The following is an 18,655-nucleotide window of genomic DNA, read 5'->3' as shown; positions in this document are numbered from 1 at the left end:
ACAAGAAGAAGGAGCCTCTGGCTCCAAAAGCTTGTAAAAGTTAAATTTATGTGTGTGTGTGTGTGTGTGTGTGTGTGTGTGTGTTCCCCTGCCACTGCTTGGTGAGTGGATTTTTTTATCTGTTCTGTTCATTTACATTATATTATCATTAATTGATTCTTTACATAATATTGTTGTTATTTCATCCTGGATTTTCAGTTGTTTACTTTTACAAAATATTCATAAAAATATTAATTAATCAGTAGGAGAAAACAATAGCTATTTAGTGTAAGTGAAAAAGCAGCAGTGTTTTCCTCCAAAGCAATAGCTTTCCTGTACAATTTTTAGGTTGCATTTAACTAACATGTGGTTCGTGGTGTGGGTTCCTGTAGTCATGTCCTAGTTCATGAACCACGGGCAACGTATGAGCGGCCTAGTAAGTGGTCCCGACAGTCGGGATACCAGTTACTTCAGAATAAGGCTGGGCATCTTGGACATATTCTGAGTCGTGGTCACCTTTGTGCTCATACGGCAAAGACTACCAAATCCACCGGTTAGTCCCTCAGCCGTTAGGGGTAAAACCCAACGGGACTCGGGGCAAGTAAGGCTAGCAACCTGCTTCCCTGGTACTTTAAATATGATGCTGGCAACAATCAGAGCAAAATGCCTCGGACCTTTGGAGGTGACGGAGTCCCACCTCTAACTGACAAACCAGGGACTCCTAAGATACGACTTGGCAAACAAATGGTAATGAGATGGGGAGCTATTAATATCAATGGGGGCTACTCTGGGAAGAAGGTAGAACTGGAAGAGGCTGCAAGTAAGATGGGGCTGGACGTTTTAGCTGTTAGTGACATTCGGGTAAGGGGTGAGAAAGAAGAGTTAGTGGGAGAATACAAGGTCTACCTGTCAGGAGTCAAAGCAGGAATAGCACAATGGGGTGTAGGGCTTTACATCAGGAAAGAAATGGAACCCAGCATAGTTGCAATAAGGTATTTAAACGAGCGACTGATGTGGATAGATTTGACAGTGTCTAGCAAGAAAATTAGGATTGTGTCAGTATATTCGCATTGTGAAGGGACAGATCAAGATAAGATGGATAGTTTTTATGACGCACTCAGTGATGTAGTTGTTAGAGTAAAGGACAAGGACAGTGTTCTGCTCATGGGTGATTTTAAAGCCAGGATTGGAAATCGAACAGAAGGGTATGAAAAGGTTATGGGTAAATTTGGAGAGGATATGGAGGCCAACAGGAACGGGAAACAACTCTTGGATTTCTGTGCCAGTATGGGCTTAGTAATCACAAACTCCTTTTTTAAACATAAGAACATTCACCGGTATACTTGGGAAGGCAGGGGAACCAGATCTGTCATTGACTATATAATAACAGATCAGGAATTCAGGAAGGCTGTGAGGGACACACGTGTATTCAGGGGATTCTTTGATGACACTGATCATTATTTAATCTACAGTGAAATTGGGATTGTGAGGCCGAAAGTGCAGGAGGTCAGGTCCGTATGTAGGAGGATAAGAGTGGAGAAACTTCAGATAAGGAAATCAGGCACAAGTACATAACAGCGATCTCAGAAAGGTACCAGTTAGTTGAATGTAGTCAATTACAGTCATTGGAAAAGCAATGGACAAGGTACAGGGACACAGTACTAGAAGTGGCTAAAGAATGTCTTGGAACAGTAGTGTGTAAAAGTAGGATGAAGCAAACAGCTTGGCGGAATGATACAGTCAAGGCAGCCTGCAAAAGGAAAAAGAAGGCGTATCAAAAATGGCTACATACCAGAACCCAGGTAGACAGATAAAGTTATGTTGAAGAAAGAAACAAAGCCAAACAGATAATTGCAGCATCCAAGAAGAAATCATGGGAAGACTTTGGAAACAGGTTGGAGACTATGGGTCAAGCTGCTGGAAAACCATTCTGGAGTGTAATTAGCAGTCTTCGAAAGGGAGGTAAGAAGGAAATGACAAGTATTTTGGACAGGTCAGGAAAACTGCTGGTGAATCCTGCGGATGCCTTGGGCAGATGGAGGGAATATTTTGAAGAGTTGCTCAATGTAGGTGAAAATACGATCAGTAATGTTTCAGATTTCGAGGTAGAATGGGATAGGAATGATGATGGAAATAGCATCACATTTGAGGAAGTGGAGAAAATGGTCGATACATTGCAGTGCAATAAAGCGGCTGGGGTGGATGAAATTAAGTCGGAACTCATCAAATACAGTGGAATGTCAGGTCTTAAATGGCTACACAGGATAATTGAAATGGCCTGGGAGTCGGGACAGGTTCCATCAGACTGGACAAAAGCAGCAATCACACCAATCTTTAAACATGGAAACAGAAAAGATTGTAACAACTACAGAGGTATCTCCTTAATCAGTGTTGTGGGTAAAATCTTCTCAGGTATTGCTGAAAGGAAAGTGCGAGTATTAGTTGAGGACAAACTGGATGAAAATCAGTGTGGGTTTAGGCCTCTTAGAGGTTGTCAGGGCCAGATCTTTAGCTTACAGCAAATAATGGAGAAGTGTCATGAGTGGAACAGGGAATTGTATCTATGCTTTATAGATCTAGAAAAGGCATATGACCGGGTTCCTAGGAGGAAGTTATTGTCTGTTCTACAAGATTATGGAATAGCAGGCAAACTTTTGCAAGCAATTAAAGGTCTTTACATGGATAGTCAGGCAGCAGTTAGAGTTGACGGTAAATTGAGTTCATGGTTCAGAATAGTTTCAGGGGTAAGACAAGGCTGCAACCTGTCTCCACTGTTGTTCATATTATTTATGGATCATATGTTGAAAACAATAGACTGGCTGGGTGAGATTAAGATATGTGAACACAAAATAAGCAGTCTTGCATATGCGGATGACTTAGTTGTGATGGCAGATTCAATTGAAAGTTTGCAAAGTAATATTTCAGAGCTAGATCAGAAATGTAAGGACTATTGTATGAAGATTAGCATCTCCAAAACGAAAGTAATGTCAGTGGGAAAGAAATATAAACGAATTGAGTGCCAAATAGGAGGAACAAAGTTAGAACAGGTGGACGGTTTCAAGTACTTAGGATGCATATTCTCACAGGATGGCAACATAGTGAAAGAACTGGAAGCGAGGTGTAGCAAAGCTAATGCAGTGAGTGCTCAGCTACGGTCTACTCTCTTCTGCAAGAAGGAATTCAGTACCAAGACTAAGTTATCTGTGCACCGTTCAATCTTTCGACCAACTTTGTTGTACGGGAGCGAAAGCTGGGTGGATTCAGGTTACCTTATCAACAAGGTTGAGGTTACAGATATGAAAGTAGCTAGGATGATTGCAGGTACTAGTAGATGGGAACAATGGCAGGAGGGTGTCCACAATGAGGAAATCAAAGAAAAACTGTGAATGAACTCTATAGATGTAGCAGTCAGGGCGAACAGGCTTAGATGGTGGGGTCATGTTACATGCATGGGAGAAGCAAGTTTACCCAAGAGACTCATGGATTCAGCAGTAGAGGGTAGGAGGAGTCGGGGCAGACCGAGGAGAAGGTACCTGGATTCGGTTAAGAATGATTTTGAAGTAATAGGTTTAACATCAGAAGAGGCACCAATGTTAGCACTGAATAGGGGATCACGGAGGAACTGTATAAGGGGGGCTATGCTCCAGACTGAATGCTGAAAGGCATAATCAGTCTTAAATGATGATGATGATGAACTGCAAAAAGTATTTACAAATACAGTGATATTTTATTGTCAAGAGAATGTACAGATTTGACTTCTAAGAGCTGCTACAACTCTGTTAAAGTATACCTTGACTCATTTCATCAATATGAAATGTGATTCATTCATCTTGTATATGTGATTTATCATCTTGTGACATACAATTCTCAAATCATTTGGTTTTATGTATAGGATGCATGCCAAGTTTTATGATGAGAATGATTTTTATATGAAATACGAAAGTTTGTATTACTTTACATACATTTCTGGGATACAGCTTCATAAATATTTATTATAGTTTTCTGAACACAAAAAATTAAATTTACAATTCACTTTTTCAAACTGTGAAAGTGTTGTCAATAAATTCTTCAACAGAACAATAGCACTTTTCCACCAGAAGGGTGAATAGTAATCTTTTCCAGTGAATAACGCTCCCCATTAAATACATTACTGCCTGGGCATAGCATTTTAAACAGTGTGTCAGAAGTTATAAATCCTTCTAATGACAATTGCTGTAGTTGCAATGGAAAGTGTATGTTGCTTTTTGTACAAAAAAATCAACATCTCATGTAATGTAAAGGGAAGGGATGAACAGTATTTTTAAATATTTAACAGTAGTTTCCCCTTAGTATAGGCTCTACAGAGCACAATGAAGAATTAGCAATTATGGACAGCAAATGTAATCATCCTCACTCTTCTCTTTTCTTGCAGCATGTAAGGGTACTACATTGACTGGGGTGGCAAGTTCTTTAATAGGTGGACATCCACTTTGAACTACGAGTAAGAGACAGAGGATACGAGCCAAGGGATGAGTACAGAAGCACAGTGTGACTTGGGATGAGTACAGAAGCATGGTGTGACTGAAGATAGGAATTCATTCAGTGAATAAGTAGTGGAAGAGGATAAGTAGTGAAAGTGTACATTAATTGAAAAATTCAGGGTAAATTAATGTAATAAGATGTTCTGAACCAAGTCACGTCAGACACTTTGTGGTTCCAATGTTTAAAACTAACAATTGTACGTGCATATTGAGAAATGCTACTTCTCCAAAATAGTACTCAATTTAAAATTCTGTAAATTTCATGAAAAAATATTCCACACTGATGGTAACCAGAATAAAACGAGTTGTACAGAGGATGACAAGTATGACTGCAAAATGAAATATAGTTAGATTGAAACTATGTCTAACAAACATTGTCTTTATATAATAGAGGGAAACATTCCACATGGGAAAAATATATCTAAAAACAAAGATGATGTGACTTACCGAACGAAAGCACTGGCAGGTCGATAGACACACAAACAAACACAAACATACACACAAAATTCTAGCTTTCGCAACAAACGGTTGCTTCGTCAGGAAAGAGGGAAGGAGAGGGAAAGACGAAAGGAAGTGGGTTTTAAGGGAGAGGGTAAGGAGTCATTCCAATCCCGGGAGCAGAAAGACTTACCTTAGGGAGAAAAAAGGACGGGTATACACTCGCACGCACACACACACACACACACACACACACACACACACATATCCATCCACACATATACAGACACAAGCAGACATATTTGAAGACAAAGAGTTTGGGCAGAGATGTCAGTCGAGGCGGAAGTGCAGAGGCGAAGATGATGTTGAATGACAGGTGAGGTATGAGTGGCGGCAACTTGAAATTAGTGGAGATTGAGGCCTGGTGGGTAACGGGAAGAGAGGATATATTGACGGGCAAGTTCCTATCTCCGGAGTTCGGATAGGTTGGTGTTGGTGGGAAGTATCCAGATAACCCGGACGGTGTAACACTGTGCCAAGATGTGCTGGCCGTGCACCAAGGCATGTTTAGCCACAGGGTGATCCTCATTACCAACAAACACTGTCTGCCTGTGTCCATTCATGCGAATGGACAGTTTGTTGCTGGTCATTCCCACATAGAATGCATCACAGTGTAGGCAGGTCAGCTGGTAAATCACGTGGGTGCTTTCACATGTGGCTCTGCCTTTGATCGTGTACACCTTCCGGGTTACAGGACTGGAGTAGGTGGTGGTGGGAGGATGCATGGGACAGGTTTTACACCGGGGGCGGTTACAAGGATAGGAGCCAGAGGGTAGGGAAGGTGATTTGGGGATTTCATAGGGATGAACTAAGAGGTTACGAAGGTTAGGTGGACAGCGGAAAGACACTCTTGGTGGAGTGGGGAGGATTTCATGAAGGATGGATCTCATTTCAGCGCAGGATTTGAGGAAGTCGTATCCCTGCTGGAGAGCCACATTCAGAGTCTGGTCCAGTCCCGGAAAGTATTCTGTCACAAGTGGGGCACATTTGTGGTTCTTCTGTGGGCGATTCTGGGTTTGAGGGGATGAGGAAGTGGCTCTGGTTATTTGCTTCTGTACCAGGTCGGGAGGGTAGTTGCGGGATGCGAAAGCTGTTGTCAGGTTGTTGGTATAATGGTTCAGGGATTCCGGACTGGAGCAGATTCGTTTGCCACGAAGACCTAGGCTGTAGGGAAGGGACCGTTTGATGTGGAATGGGTGGCAGCTGTCATAATGGAGGTACTGTTGCTTGTTGGTGGGCTTGATGTGGACGGACGTGTGAAGCTGGCCATTGGACAGGTGGAGGTCAACGTCAAGGAAAGTGGCATGGGATTTGGAGTAGGACCAGGTGAATCTGATGGAACCAAAGGAGTTGAGGTTGGAGAGGAAATTCTGGAGTTCTTCTTCACTGTGAGTCCAGATCATGAAGATGTCATCAATAAATCTGTACCAAACTTTGGGTTGGCAGGCCTGTGTAACCAAGAAGGCTTCCTCTAAGCGACCCATGAATAGGTTGGTGTACGAGGGGGCCATCCTGGTACCCATGGCTGTTCCCTTTAATTGTTGGTATGTCTGGCCTTCAAAAGTGAAGAAGTTGTGGGTCAGGATGAAGCTGCAGATTTATTGATGACATTTTCATGATCTGGACTCACAGTGAAGAAGAACTCCAGAATTTCCTCTCCAACCTCAACTCCTTTGGTTCCATCAGATTCACCTGGTCCTACTCCAAATCCCATGCCACTTTCCTTGACGTTGACCTCCACCTGTCCAATGGCCAGCTTCACACGTCCGTCCACATCAAGCCCACCAACAAGCAACAGTACCTCCATTATGACAGCTGCCACCCATTCCACATCAAACGGTCCCTTCCCTACAGCCTAGGTCTTCGTGGCAAACGAATCTGCTCCAGTCCGGAATCCCTGAACCATTACACCAACAACCTGACAACAGCTTTCGCATCCCGCAACTACCCTCCCGACCTGGTACAGAAGCAAATAACCAGAGCCACTTCCTCATCCCCTCAAACCCAGAATCCCCCACAGAAGAACCACAAATGTGCCCCACTTGTGACAGGATACTTTCCGGAACTGGACCAGACTCTGAATGTGGCTCTCCAGCAGGGATACGACTTCCTCAAATCCTGTGCTGAAATGAGATCCATCCTTCATGAAATCCTCCCCACTCCACCAAGAGTGTCTTTCCGCCGTCCACCTAACCTTCATAACCTCTTAGTTCATCCCTATGAAATCCCCAAACCACCTTCCCTACCCTCTGGCTCCTATCCTTGTAACCGCCCCCGGTGTAAAACCTGTCCCATGCACCCTCCCACCACCACCTACTCCAGTCCTGTAACCCGGAAGGTGTACACGATCAAAGGCAGAGCCACATGTGAAAGCACCCACGTGATTTACCAGCTGACCTGCCTACACTGTGATGCATTCTATGTGGGAATGACCAGCAACAAACTGTCCATTCGCATGAATGGACACAGGCAGACAGTGTTTGTTGGTAATGAGGATCACCCTGTGGCTAAACATGCCTTGGTGCACGGCCAGCACATCTTGGCACAGTGTTACACCGTCCGGGTTATCTGGATACTTCCCACCAACACCAACCTATCCGAACTCCGGAGATAGGAACTTGCTCTTCAATATATCCTCTCTTCCCGTTACCCACCAGGCCTCAATCTCCACTAATTTCAAGTTGCCGCCACTCATACCTCACCTGTCATTCAACATCATCTTCGCCTCTGCACTTCCGCCTCGACTGACATCTCTGCCCAAACTCTTTGTCTTCAAATATGTCTGCTTGTGTCTGTATATGTGTGGATGGATATGTGTGTGTGTGCGCGAGTGTATACCCGTCCTTTTTTCTCCCTAAGGTAAGTCTTTCTGCTCCCGGGATTGGAATGACTCCTTACCCTCTCCCTTAAAACCCACTTCCTTTCGTCTTTCCCTCTCCTTCCCTCTTTCCTGACGAAGCAACCGTTTGTTGCAAAAGCTAGAATTTTGTGTGTATGTTTGTGTTTGTTTGTGTGTCTATCGACCTGCCAGTGCTTTTGTTCGGTAAGTCACATCATCTATGTGTTTAGATATAAACATTGTCTTTAATTGGAAATATTTCTTATTACTCGTAAGTTACAACCAAGAACATTACATTATTTATTACATTTCAATGCAAAAATTTTCCAGCTATATTAAAAGATCAAGACAGGGACAGGGCACTGGTAACACACACATGGTCACATCTCTTAATGTTCCCTTGTTCGTCTGTTTGTAGCATATCCATCTCCAACCAAATATATTCCAACAGCCTTGATTAAATTTGCAACTGCTAAATGAGCATTGTAAATATTGTAAGAAAAGGAGGACTGTTACAAGTGGGGTGTACTTGTATTTAAAGTGCTAAACTCTAAGTGTACTTCAGCTGAGGCTTCAAGTATCTGTCAACTTCAGGAGTACTTTGGATTTGGTAATATTAATTGTATCATATGAAGTGGTTACTCCTGCTTTATAATTGGGACTTTTCTTAAACCTACATAAAATACCAACAGCTAAATGTAATGTAGATTGCTCATACTGCTTAAATATGTGCTCATGTGAAACTGAATTGCAGACTGATCTTCCAATTGCTCTGACTGTTTCAAACACAGTATAAGCAATTGCTCCATTTTTGGTGTATCTTCAGTTCCTCTTTTTACACATTCTGGTATTCACCTTTTTTTCCAGCTTGACTGAATTACTAACATGAATGTTGTTCTTATCATGGTGGTCTATCTGAAGACTAGTTTGACACAGCTCTTCACACTAGTCTATTCTGTGCAAATCTCTTCATCTCCGCATAACGATGCAACCCACTTCCTCCTGAATCTGCTTGCTGTACTCAAGTCTTCATCTCCCTCTGCAGTGCTTACCTCCCACAGTTCTCTCTAATACCATATTAAGTACTGTTTGATGCCTCACGATGTGTATATCAAGCAACAGCTTCTGTTTTTTTCCAACTTGATTCAGTGCCTTTTCTTCATTTTCTGATCTATCCATCCAGTCTTCCATATTCTCCCACAACAACACATTTCAAAAATCTTCTATTGTCTCTGTGACAAAGCAAGCTGGAATATTTTGACTTCCCATCTTGTTTTTCCATCTACCTCCTTAAAATACATTTTTTCACTTTTAACTAATTACGATTAACATACATAAGTATAATCTGCATTTTCATAAAAGAGTTTTAAAGAATATAACATCAGATCTAATTTTGTGCTTAGTTTTATGTATCTAATTTTTCTAATTTATTTTGACTATTCCTAGTTAATACCTTTTGTTATACGGTGAAATCAGTAACTGTTTCATAACTTAAATTCCATTGTTGATGTCTAAACAAATATCAGTTCTGTAGTAAACATAAACATTTGGGGGAACAACTAATAGTATTCTTAAAGGATGTATTTGGCTCTAATTGGAAAGATGTTAGCAAAGCCAGCCCTTAATCAATTCCAAAGTAAATGTGAGTGTATGCTTTCCCGGCGTATACAGCTGGCGAAGAGTTCTCGGGCTTCCAGCCGGGTGGCGGTGTCTTCAAACAGCGACGTTTCGACGAGTGACATACTCATCATCTTCTGGCGAAGTGCCGAGACTTTGCGGATGCCGGTCCCTTTATACCTGCGGTGTGCCCCCCACCACCTGGCCGCGGGAGGCTGGGTCCAGAGGAGCCGGCGGGCGAGGTGGAGGGGGAAGCGGGTGCGCCGTTCGTGTCTCCGTCAGAGCATTCTGATTGCGTCTCGTGAGATGGACGGTTCTTGTTCGTTCCTGGCGTATTGCGGCTAATGCTGGATTCCAGGCCGCGCTCAGTTGATAGCCTTCGTCCCTGTTCACAAGGTTCTCGTGGACCCGTATTTCTATTGATTCTTTAATGACGCTATCCCAATAGCTCCCGGCTCGGCATAGCACCCTGGTGTTTTCGAAGTCAAAGGTGTGGTTTTCTTTGATGCTATGTTCAGCTATAGCAGATTTCTCTATCTGTCCAAGTCGAACATGCCTGATGTGTTCCTCGCACCTTTTTGAGATGCAGCGCTGCGTTTGACCAATGTACTGCACACCACATTCGCAGGCAATGTTGTATATACCAGGTGTGTTTAGTTTGAGTGGGTCTTTAGCTGAGCCCAGCAGCTCTTTCGTCTTCGGCGGTGGTCGGAATAGGGTATTTATGTTAGATTTTCTTAATAGCCTCCCGATTTTGGCTGATGTGGGCCCCAAATATGGAAGAAAGGCGAGTCTCTTGTTAACTTCCTCTTCCTCTTCCTGAACTTTGTCAGCCTGTCTCCTCTTGAAGGCCCTGCCAATCTGTGTTTCACTGTACCCGTTTTTCCGAAATACCTCTCTTAGGTGGTGTAATTCGTCTGAGAGGCTTTCTTTGTCACAAATGACGTGCGCCCTATGCACCAAGGTGGTCAGTACTGACTGGCGTTGCGCCGGATGGTGGCAGCTGGTTGCATGGAGGTACAGGTCTGTGTGTGTCTTTTTTCTATATACTGAATGGCCCAGCATGCCATCCGCTTTCTTCCTGATCAGTATGTCCAGGAATGGAATACAGCCATTCTCTTCTACTTCCATCGTGAAGGTTATATTCTCATGTATGCCGTTTAGGTGGGCCATAAACTCCTCCAGTGCCTGCCTGCCATGCTGCCAAATCACGAAAGTGTCGTCCACATAGCGGAAGAAGTGCCTGGGTTTACGGTGAGCAGTTTGTAGTGCCACCTCCTCAAAGTGTTCCATATAAAGATTCGCGATCCCTGGAGCAAGGGGAGATCCCGTATTCCATCATCTTCGCCAGAAGATGATGAGTATGTCACTCGTCGAAACGTCGCTGTTTGAAGACACCGCCACCCGGCTGGAAGCCCGAGAACTCTTCGCCAGGGTTGGAATTAATTCTGAGAGCCTTCATTAGATCATTTATGTCTACGCATATCACAAGACTATCTTGCATGTTAAAAAAAGGAGTGAATTGTTGCTCTCTTCTGTGGTAAAATGAAACATTTTCATTGATTTCCAGAAAATTGTGCTGCTGCAATCTTGATGCTAAAATCTCATCCTTAGCTTTAGAGAGCTCCAAATCTCTAATGAGGTCACTTAACTCATTTTGGGACAAATTTTGTGGATCATCAGTTGGTGATATATTTGGAAGAAACTCTGGATCTTGTGATGTACATGGTTCAGAACATTCAGAATCCCCGTCAGAAGTAATCTCGTACTCTGTCAGTGGTTCGGGTATTGGCAATCCTTTCCCATGTAGAACTGGACAGATGGCAGGTGGAATGTTCGGATAGATCACTGTCTGCTTCTTCTTCTTCTTAGATATTCCCTTCTTGATATGAGGGACCACACAAAAGTACCAGTCACTGACACGGTTAGTTGGCTCACGCCAGATCATGGGTACCAGGCATTGAAAACACACACACACACACACACACACACACACACACACACACTCTCTCTCTCTCTCTCTCTCTCTCTCTCTCTCTACGCTGCTGTAACTATGCAAGCCAGTAGCAAAGACCAGTTCCCCCAAGTGACAGATGGTCACACTCTACGAATCAGGAGTGTGGGAAAGTGATAAGAATAGGCTGAACTGTCCTTGAGCAACAAAAGATAGCAACGAGTCCCGTATCAGATTTGGCACCAAGATGCATAGCTCTTCAAGGAACCAATCTAACAATGCTGAAGACTTTATCCACCCTGCAAAGATTAACAACACAATTAATGTAATGTTACAGATGATTAGCAGACTTAACTGACCAACCATGAAAGTGCACCCTTGTGCAGGTAGATTCGAAAGAATCTGAATAGCCCACCCCAGTCTAGTAACGCCAGCCGGAAGATATTGAACAGGTATAGATCACAACTGCTACATTTCACCTAAAATTTTAGTCTGAAGAGTGTGATGATCTGAACTGTGGAAACAGAAACAGATTCAGTGCACTGTTTTGTGAATATGACTATGCTTGAAGGTTATCATCAGATTACGGGATTGTTATTGTCATTAATGGGTACAGACTGGCTATCATGCAAAATAAATAACTGTACAGACACTTTTTCCACATTTTGGTTTCAATTAATAAATGAGGTGTCCTCATGTGTATAGAGACTTCATTGTAGCACAAAACAGCTTTAGAAGAGATGAGGTAAGCATACTTCCAATCAAGAGCAGTTTGTGGTTCATTCAACATAGCCCCTCACATGTAGTCTTCTGCAAAGTACAACTTGTGCGGTTAGTCTGTCATATCGTAATGCATCACAGCAGGAACTACTACATATTTTAAGAGGGGAAACACTACAACAGGACTGGGGACTGGGATTTTCCTATACAATCTTTGAAAAGTAACTCCTTCTATAAGCCTTTTTTTCCCCCCACAGACTGAGTGAGTCTTTCATCTGTTAAATGTATGCCTGATCTATCACTACAACTATACAACAACTCTTATAACTAAAGTAGCGTGTAGTAATGTTGTAAATTGGTTCAATGATCATGTAATACTTAGAACAAAAAAATTAAATTAAATATTCTTTAACACTTTCTGAAGTACTATTTGTCTTTCCTGTTACTAACAGAATCCAAAGAGGCTAACATAATTTAAGGTTGATTAACTACTTACAGGGTTCACATTTCTTTAACTGATTGTCAGCTGCAGAATAGCATGATAATTTATTTACAAAAAATTCATTACTTAGCTCGTATATTCAACATACTTCTTTGGTGGTTCTTGCTCATTATAACGACAAGATTGGCAACTGTGGGAAACAGAACAAAGAGCATGAGCAGAAATGATAGACGCAGTTCGAACATTGTACTCAGCAGCATCAGGAAAGTCCATATGAGCTGCACAAATGTACAATATAATTGTGCTTGGTGTTCACATGCAAGAAGATTCTGAAAAAAAGAAAGAAAACAAAACTTGAAATGACACTGTCTCACTCTTTTGCACCACATTTTAAAAACTAACATTTTAGAGCTACTACGAGGGTTCAGAAATAATTCAAAATCCAGGAAAAAATAAATATTCCTACCAAAAATTACACAGTTTTGCATGGATACTATCAACCATAGGTGTGGTGGATTACAAGTCTCCATTCAAAGTCATGAAAAATTCTTAATAACAGTTGCATACAACTTTTGGTCATATGTGCAAATGTTGGCGCAGTTTGGCTCCTGAAGCATTGCAAATACTAAAGTTTCTGTTCTCACATACTCCTATATTCCTTCATTATTCCTGCAAGAGAGCAAACTCCTTGTACGTTGAATTGAGGTAGACTGACCCTCCATGCTTTAGGCATAATCCGTATCACTTCAGCAGGGAGGTTACCTTCATAGTCTCGAATGTTATTGAATTTAGCATATATTCAAGAGTAAGTAAGAAACACATATTTTTTTTGTTTTCTCCAAAATCATTCTTGCCCTGAGATACAGGCCTCCAAAGATGACGCTGCAAACACCATTTTGAAGATGTGAATTTTGGAAAACTTTTTTTAAATACTGTATCTCTGTAACAGTTCTAGATATTTTGTTAAGAGTTTTTTATTTGAAAGATAATTGCTTTATGATTATAATCTGCATGATAAAGACTTCGTTGTACTTATGGGAGGCGCAAACGATGTCTACAAAAATGAAACAGCGAGTGCAACGCGCGATCTTAAACAGTGTCTGAGGAACCTCACTCACACTAACGTAATACTTGTCAATATTCCGCATCGCTATGATCTTGTAAGATGGCCATGTGTTAACAGGGAAATAGAAAGTGCCAACAGTCAGTTTGCAAAAATCTGCAGACATTTTAAAAACGTGAAATGCGTTGATATAAGCAGTATTGGACGTAGATTCCACACGCAACACGCACTTCACCTGAATGGCTTGGGGAAAGAATATCTGACAAGCCTGATAACCAGGGTAATAAAAAACCATCAAAATAAATTCAAAACCAAAACGATAATTGCATTGCCATCGCCTGACTCCATAACGAAAACGCTTCAAAAAAATTCATTAGAAACTTCATCAGCAGCAGCAAAACATGTAAAAAAAGACTAAATTTTAACAGAAAGAACAGTGGACATCGATTTCAACAACAAAAGAACTACTGTTCCTCATCAGCCAAGTATTATTTTAGACGAAAATAACAAAAATGAGAAGACTCCAAGTTCACAAGGAAACACAGCAGTAGTGGTAGAACCAACATTTGAAGTGTCAGAAACAGCACCACCATCAACAACAACAAATAGAAGGCTGTTGGACAGAAGAAATGCTGAGCCTCCTTCTCATCTCAACGATTTTTTATGTGTGGGCCTGAAGAAAAAGAAGGGACAACAGTAGGTAGTGTCAGGTGTCTCCTCTCTCCTGTCTCAAGGCAGACTCCAATGGATTCTCAGTCAGGTAACAGCACTAATAGAATGAAAAAGCAAGAGGAAGGCATCTCGTTCTTCCATCAAAACATAAGGGGCCTCTTAAACAAAACAGATCAACTCCTTATTAACATTAGTGAAAAGGACAGTATAAATAATGCCTAGATTTTGTGCTTAACTGAGCACCATATTACTGATAAATGTGCCTTGCCATCTATAGGAAGTTATACTTTAGTAACATACTACTGTAGGGAAAGTAAAGATAAAGGTGGAGTAGCAATTTATGTTAAGGATAGTGTAGCATACAAAGCTATAGATATTAAGAAATATTGTGTGGAACAACAATTTGAGGCATGTGCCACAGAAATAACAACTAAATTATACCCAATAATAGTGTTGGCTGTCTACATGGCTCCTTCAGGTGACAAAAACTTTACTGCATTCAATGGAACTCCTACTGTCATGGTTACTTTCAAAAGCGAAGGATATTGTAGTATTAGGTGATTTCAATATAAACTTTTTGACAGAAAATAAGAATAAAATAGACTTTGAGATTGTGATGACCTTACACAATCTGACATCAGTAATAAACTTCCCAACAAGAATTACATCCGAGTGCCAAACTATGATAGACAACATTTTTTTAGATGTAAGTAGACATCAGAATTATATTGTCAGGCAGGTTATAAGTGGGCTTTCAGATCATGATGGACAAATTCTCACTATTTATGACGTTAATCTGTTCAAAAAAGAATTTCCTTGATGGAAATTCATAAGAGTAATTAATGAAGAGGCGAAAGGAACTTTCAACCACAGGTTGCAGCAAATGGATTGGTCTTTAGTATATAGCCATGATGATGTTGATACTAAATTTAACTGTTTTATAAATGAATTCTGTGCTCTTTTTGAAGAAATATTTCCCAAGAAATGGGTCAGAAACAGGGCTTCCAATTCTGTAAGCAAGCCTTGGATTACAAAAGGTATAAAACAGTCATGTAAAACCATAATGGAAACTTATGCTGCAATAAGATTCTGTAAAGATGTAGAAAAATGGGAACACTATAGAATATACTGTAAAATTTTGAAGAAACTAATACAGAAATCAAAAGCCCTTTATTATGAGAAGAAAATAGATAATTCTAATAATAAAATAAAAGCAATTTGGAGCATTGTAAAAAAAGAAACAGGAAGAGATACAACAAGTAAAGAAGATATAAATAATATCAGATATGAAGGTATCCTAGTAGATAACCCCAAAACGGTGGCTGAGATTTTTAATAAACACTTCCTATCAGTAACTCAACAGATTGGTTGCAAGCCCGATGTTGATGAAGCTGTAACTCTTTGTCAAGCCGTATATTCAAACACAATTTCAGAAATGCACCTTAATCCTGTCACTGTAGAAGAAATTCAAAAAATCACCATGTCCCTAAAAAGTACGAATTCTGCAGGGGTTGATAATATATCTAGTAATTTATTGAAATATTCTTGTGTGTGGATAAGGTACATTCTCGGTCATATTTTCAATGCTTCCCTTCAGAAAGGTGTTGTTCTCAGTAGACTTAAGTATGCCATTGTGAAGCCCCTGTACAAAAAGGGTGATAAAGATGAACTAACTAACTATCGACCTATCTCTTTGCTGACAGTTTTCTCCAAAATTCTAGAAAAGCTAATACATGTAAGAATTACTGATCATCTCATGAAGAACGAAGTTCTCAGTAAGAGCCAGTTTGGCTTTCAAAAGGGCCGTTCAACAGAAGATGCAGTCTACGCACTTGCAAATGAAGTCCTAGAAACTCTTAATGAAAAAATGCTAGCACTTGGTGTCTTCTGTGATTTATCCAAAGCGTTTGACTGTGTTGATCACCAGATTCTCTTGCAAAAAGCAAAATTAGTAGGAATAAGTGGTGTTGCGGGCAATTGGCTACAGTCGTACCTCCAAGACAGAAAACAAAAAGTTGTGTTGAATAGTTCGGGTGGAGTATGTGACACTTCCTCAGATTCTGAATGGAGTTCCATTACATGTGGAGTGCCCCAGGGCTCAATTCTTGGGCCACTATTATTCCTGATTTTTATAAACGATCTACCATCATGTACAAGCCTGCCGTGTAAATTTACATTATTTGCTGATGATACCACAATTTTTATGAGCAGTAGAACAGACAACAATCTTGAGGAACTCACTAATCACATACTCTCAAATATGGTTAATTGGTTCAAGGTGAATGGTCTCTCATTAAATTCCAGAAAGACCAGCTTTATTCAATTCTGTACAAAAACAGAAAAAGAGAGAGAGATAAGTGTGACATGTGGTAATCAACCAATAGTTAGAACGGAAACAACAAAATTTCTTGGAGTGCACATTGACAAGAAAATGAATTGGTCTTCACATATTATCGATCTCTGTAAGAGGCTTAGCTCTGCTACCTATGCTTTACGGGTTGTCACTACATGTGTTGAACCTAACACTGCAAAAGTGGCATATTATGGCTATTTTCATTGTCTCATTGAGTACGGAATTATTTTTTGGGGCAACCAGCCATTAGCAAGGAAAGTGTTCATTGCACAGAAGTGAGCTTTAAGAATTATATGTGGATTGCGCCCAAGAGACTCTTGTAGAAATAGTTTTCATAATCTTAAAATATACACAACTGCATGCCAATATATTTTTTCTCTCATGTGTTTTGTTTGTAAAAATATAGATATATTTCAACCAAACAGTAATTATCATGAGCATAACACACGGAGGAAGAATGACATACACAGTGAACTCAGAAATTTGAGCCTGGCACAAAAGGGTGTCCACTACACTGGAGCAAAACTCTTCAATGCTCTTCCTCCCAAAATAAAGACAAAGATTCACAACAATAGTGAGTTTAAGAAAGCTCTAAAAATATTTTTGCTAGAAAAAGCTTTTTACAGTCTAGATGAATTTTTAACTAAATAAATTGTAATACTTTAATATTATATAATACAAGTTGACATAATGCCACTATGAATTTTATTTAACCTGAGCTCTGTAACTGTGTGTGCTCCGTATCTGTTTTCTGTAGTGTTTTAATGATTCTAAGAAAATATGTATTTTCTTTTTCTATATTGCTGCCCAAAGAATTTACTGTATAAATTTTTATATAATTATGTACTCAAATTTCTGTATATGCTATAAGATTATCAGATTGTATTTGTAAAAAACTGACTCGTTCCACGTCCTTGTGTATCCAACACAGTTGGACCTATGGAACACGAAATAAATCAAATCAAATCAATCAAATCAATTGTATCCTCCATTTGGACTTATCTGTCAAAGTTCTTTTACTGCCACCTTTTGAATTTTTTTTATAATTTACAGAATTTTTTTTTTTTTTTTTTGACAATGCTGAGCCAGAAAAGTTAGATATTTTCTGTTGATTAGTACCATGTAATACTATACTCTCTGTAAAGGAGAGCTTCCACTTTTAAGTTGGACAGGTGTTATTTTTAAAGAGTCATTTTTTTTAACTTTTAAGGATAATTATGTCTTCACTGAAGTTGTTTCTTGCTAATTTCTTTGTTACAATGTTTATTTCTTTTGTCTTTGGTGCAATTATTTCTTAAACAAATACAGAAATGCATATTTACAAGAATAAAATGCTTAACTGTTACAGTTTTGTACATAGTGTTTTAAAAATTGAATTGAATTGAATTGAAAAATCATTAAAAGTGTCTTGGCTTACAATTCACACCAATACTGAAATATCTTCATCAGCAAGACATGTTTATAATTTACATACACCATTCAAACCTACAGATTGTAACCAGTACTCTTGATGAAGTTAACTATCACTTTATATAGACAAACGTCTTTAGTACACAAAAGAGAAGAAGCTGATTGAGGAAGATGGTAGTCCATACTCAGCAATGTCTTTAGAAAGACCAACCGTTCACGGTCAAATTTGGGGCACACAAATAAGATGTGGTTGACATCAGCTTCCAACTCAGGATCACACTCACATACTGGTGAACTGTAAACGTTGATCCGATGTAGATGTTGTGGGAAAGAGGCATGATTGAAGCGGAGTCTCGTGATGGTAGAAATCGTGGATCGGTCCAGATGTGTCCTCATGAACCACGGCTGTGAAGGAATCCGAGGTTGTAGCACTGCATGATAACCGCCTTTTGTCTGTTGAGAAACGTTCCACATTTCCTGCCATTGTTGTCTTGCGTGATCCTTGACTTCACGTAAGTAGTCTGTATAAGGAAGGTGCAGATCCAGGACAGTGCCTAAGGTTGCCGCTTGTTTGGCTAATGCATCAAC

General features: G+C 40.3%; 1 protein-coding gene across 2 annotated transcripts in view; it reads right to left on the bottom strand.

The window, feature by feature from the left end:
* LOC124615831 (endoplasmic reticulum metallopeptidase 1-like) overlaps positions 1–18,655 on the bottom strand; it is a 255,168-nt gene that overhangs the window by 79,436 nt on the left and 157,077 nt on the right. For both annotated transcript variants that reach the window (XM_047143980.1, XM_047143981.1), the window contains exon 8: positions 12,718–12,898. In XM_047143980.1, the coding sequence (XP_046999936.1) occupies positions 12,718–12,898 (181 nt within the window). The remainder of the gene's footprint in view (positions 1–12,717; positions 12,899–18,655) is intronic.

This window comes from Schistocerca americana, chromosome 5 (genome assembly GCF_021461395.2).
Source record: "Schistocerca americana isolate TAMUIC-IGC-003095 chromosome 5, iqSchAmer2.1, whole genome shotgun sequence".
NCBI classification, from domain to species: Eukaryota; Metazoa; Arthropoda; class Insecta; order Orthoptera; family Acrididae; genus Schistocerca; species Schistocerca americana.
Note: the sequence above shows the minus strand (reverse complement) of the source record. Positions and strands in the feature narration are given on the sequence as shown.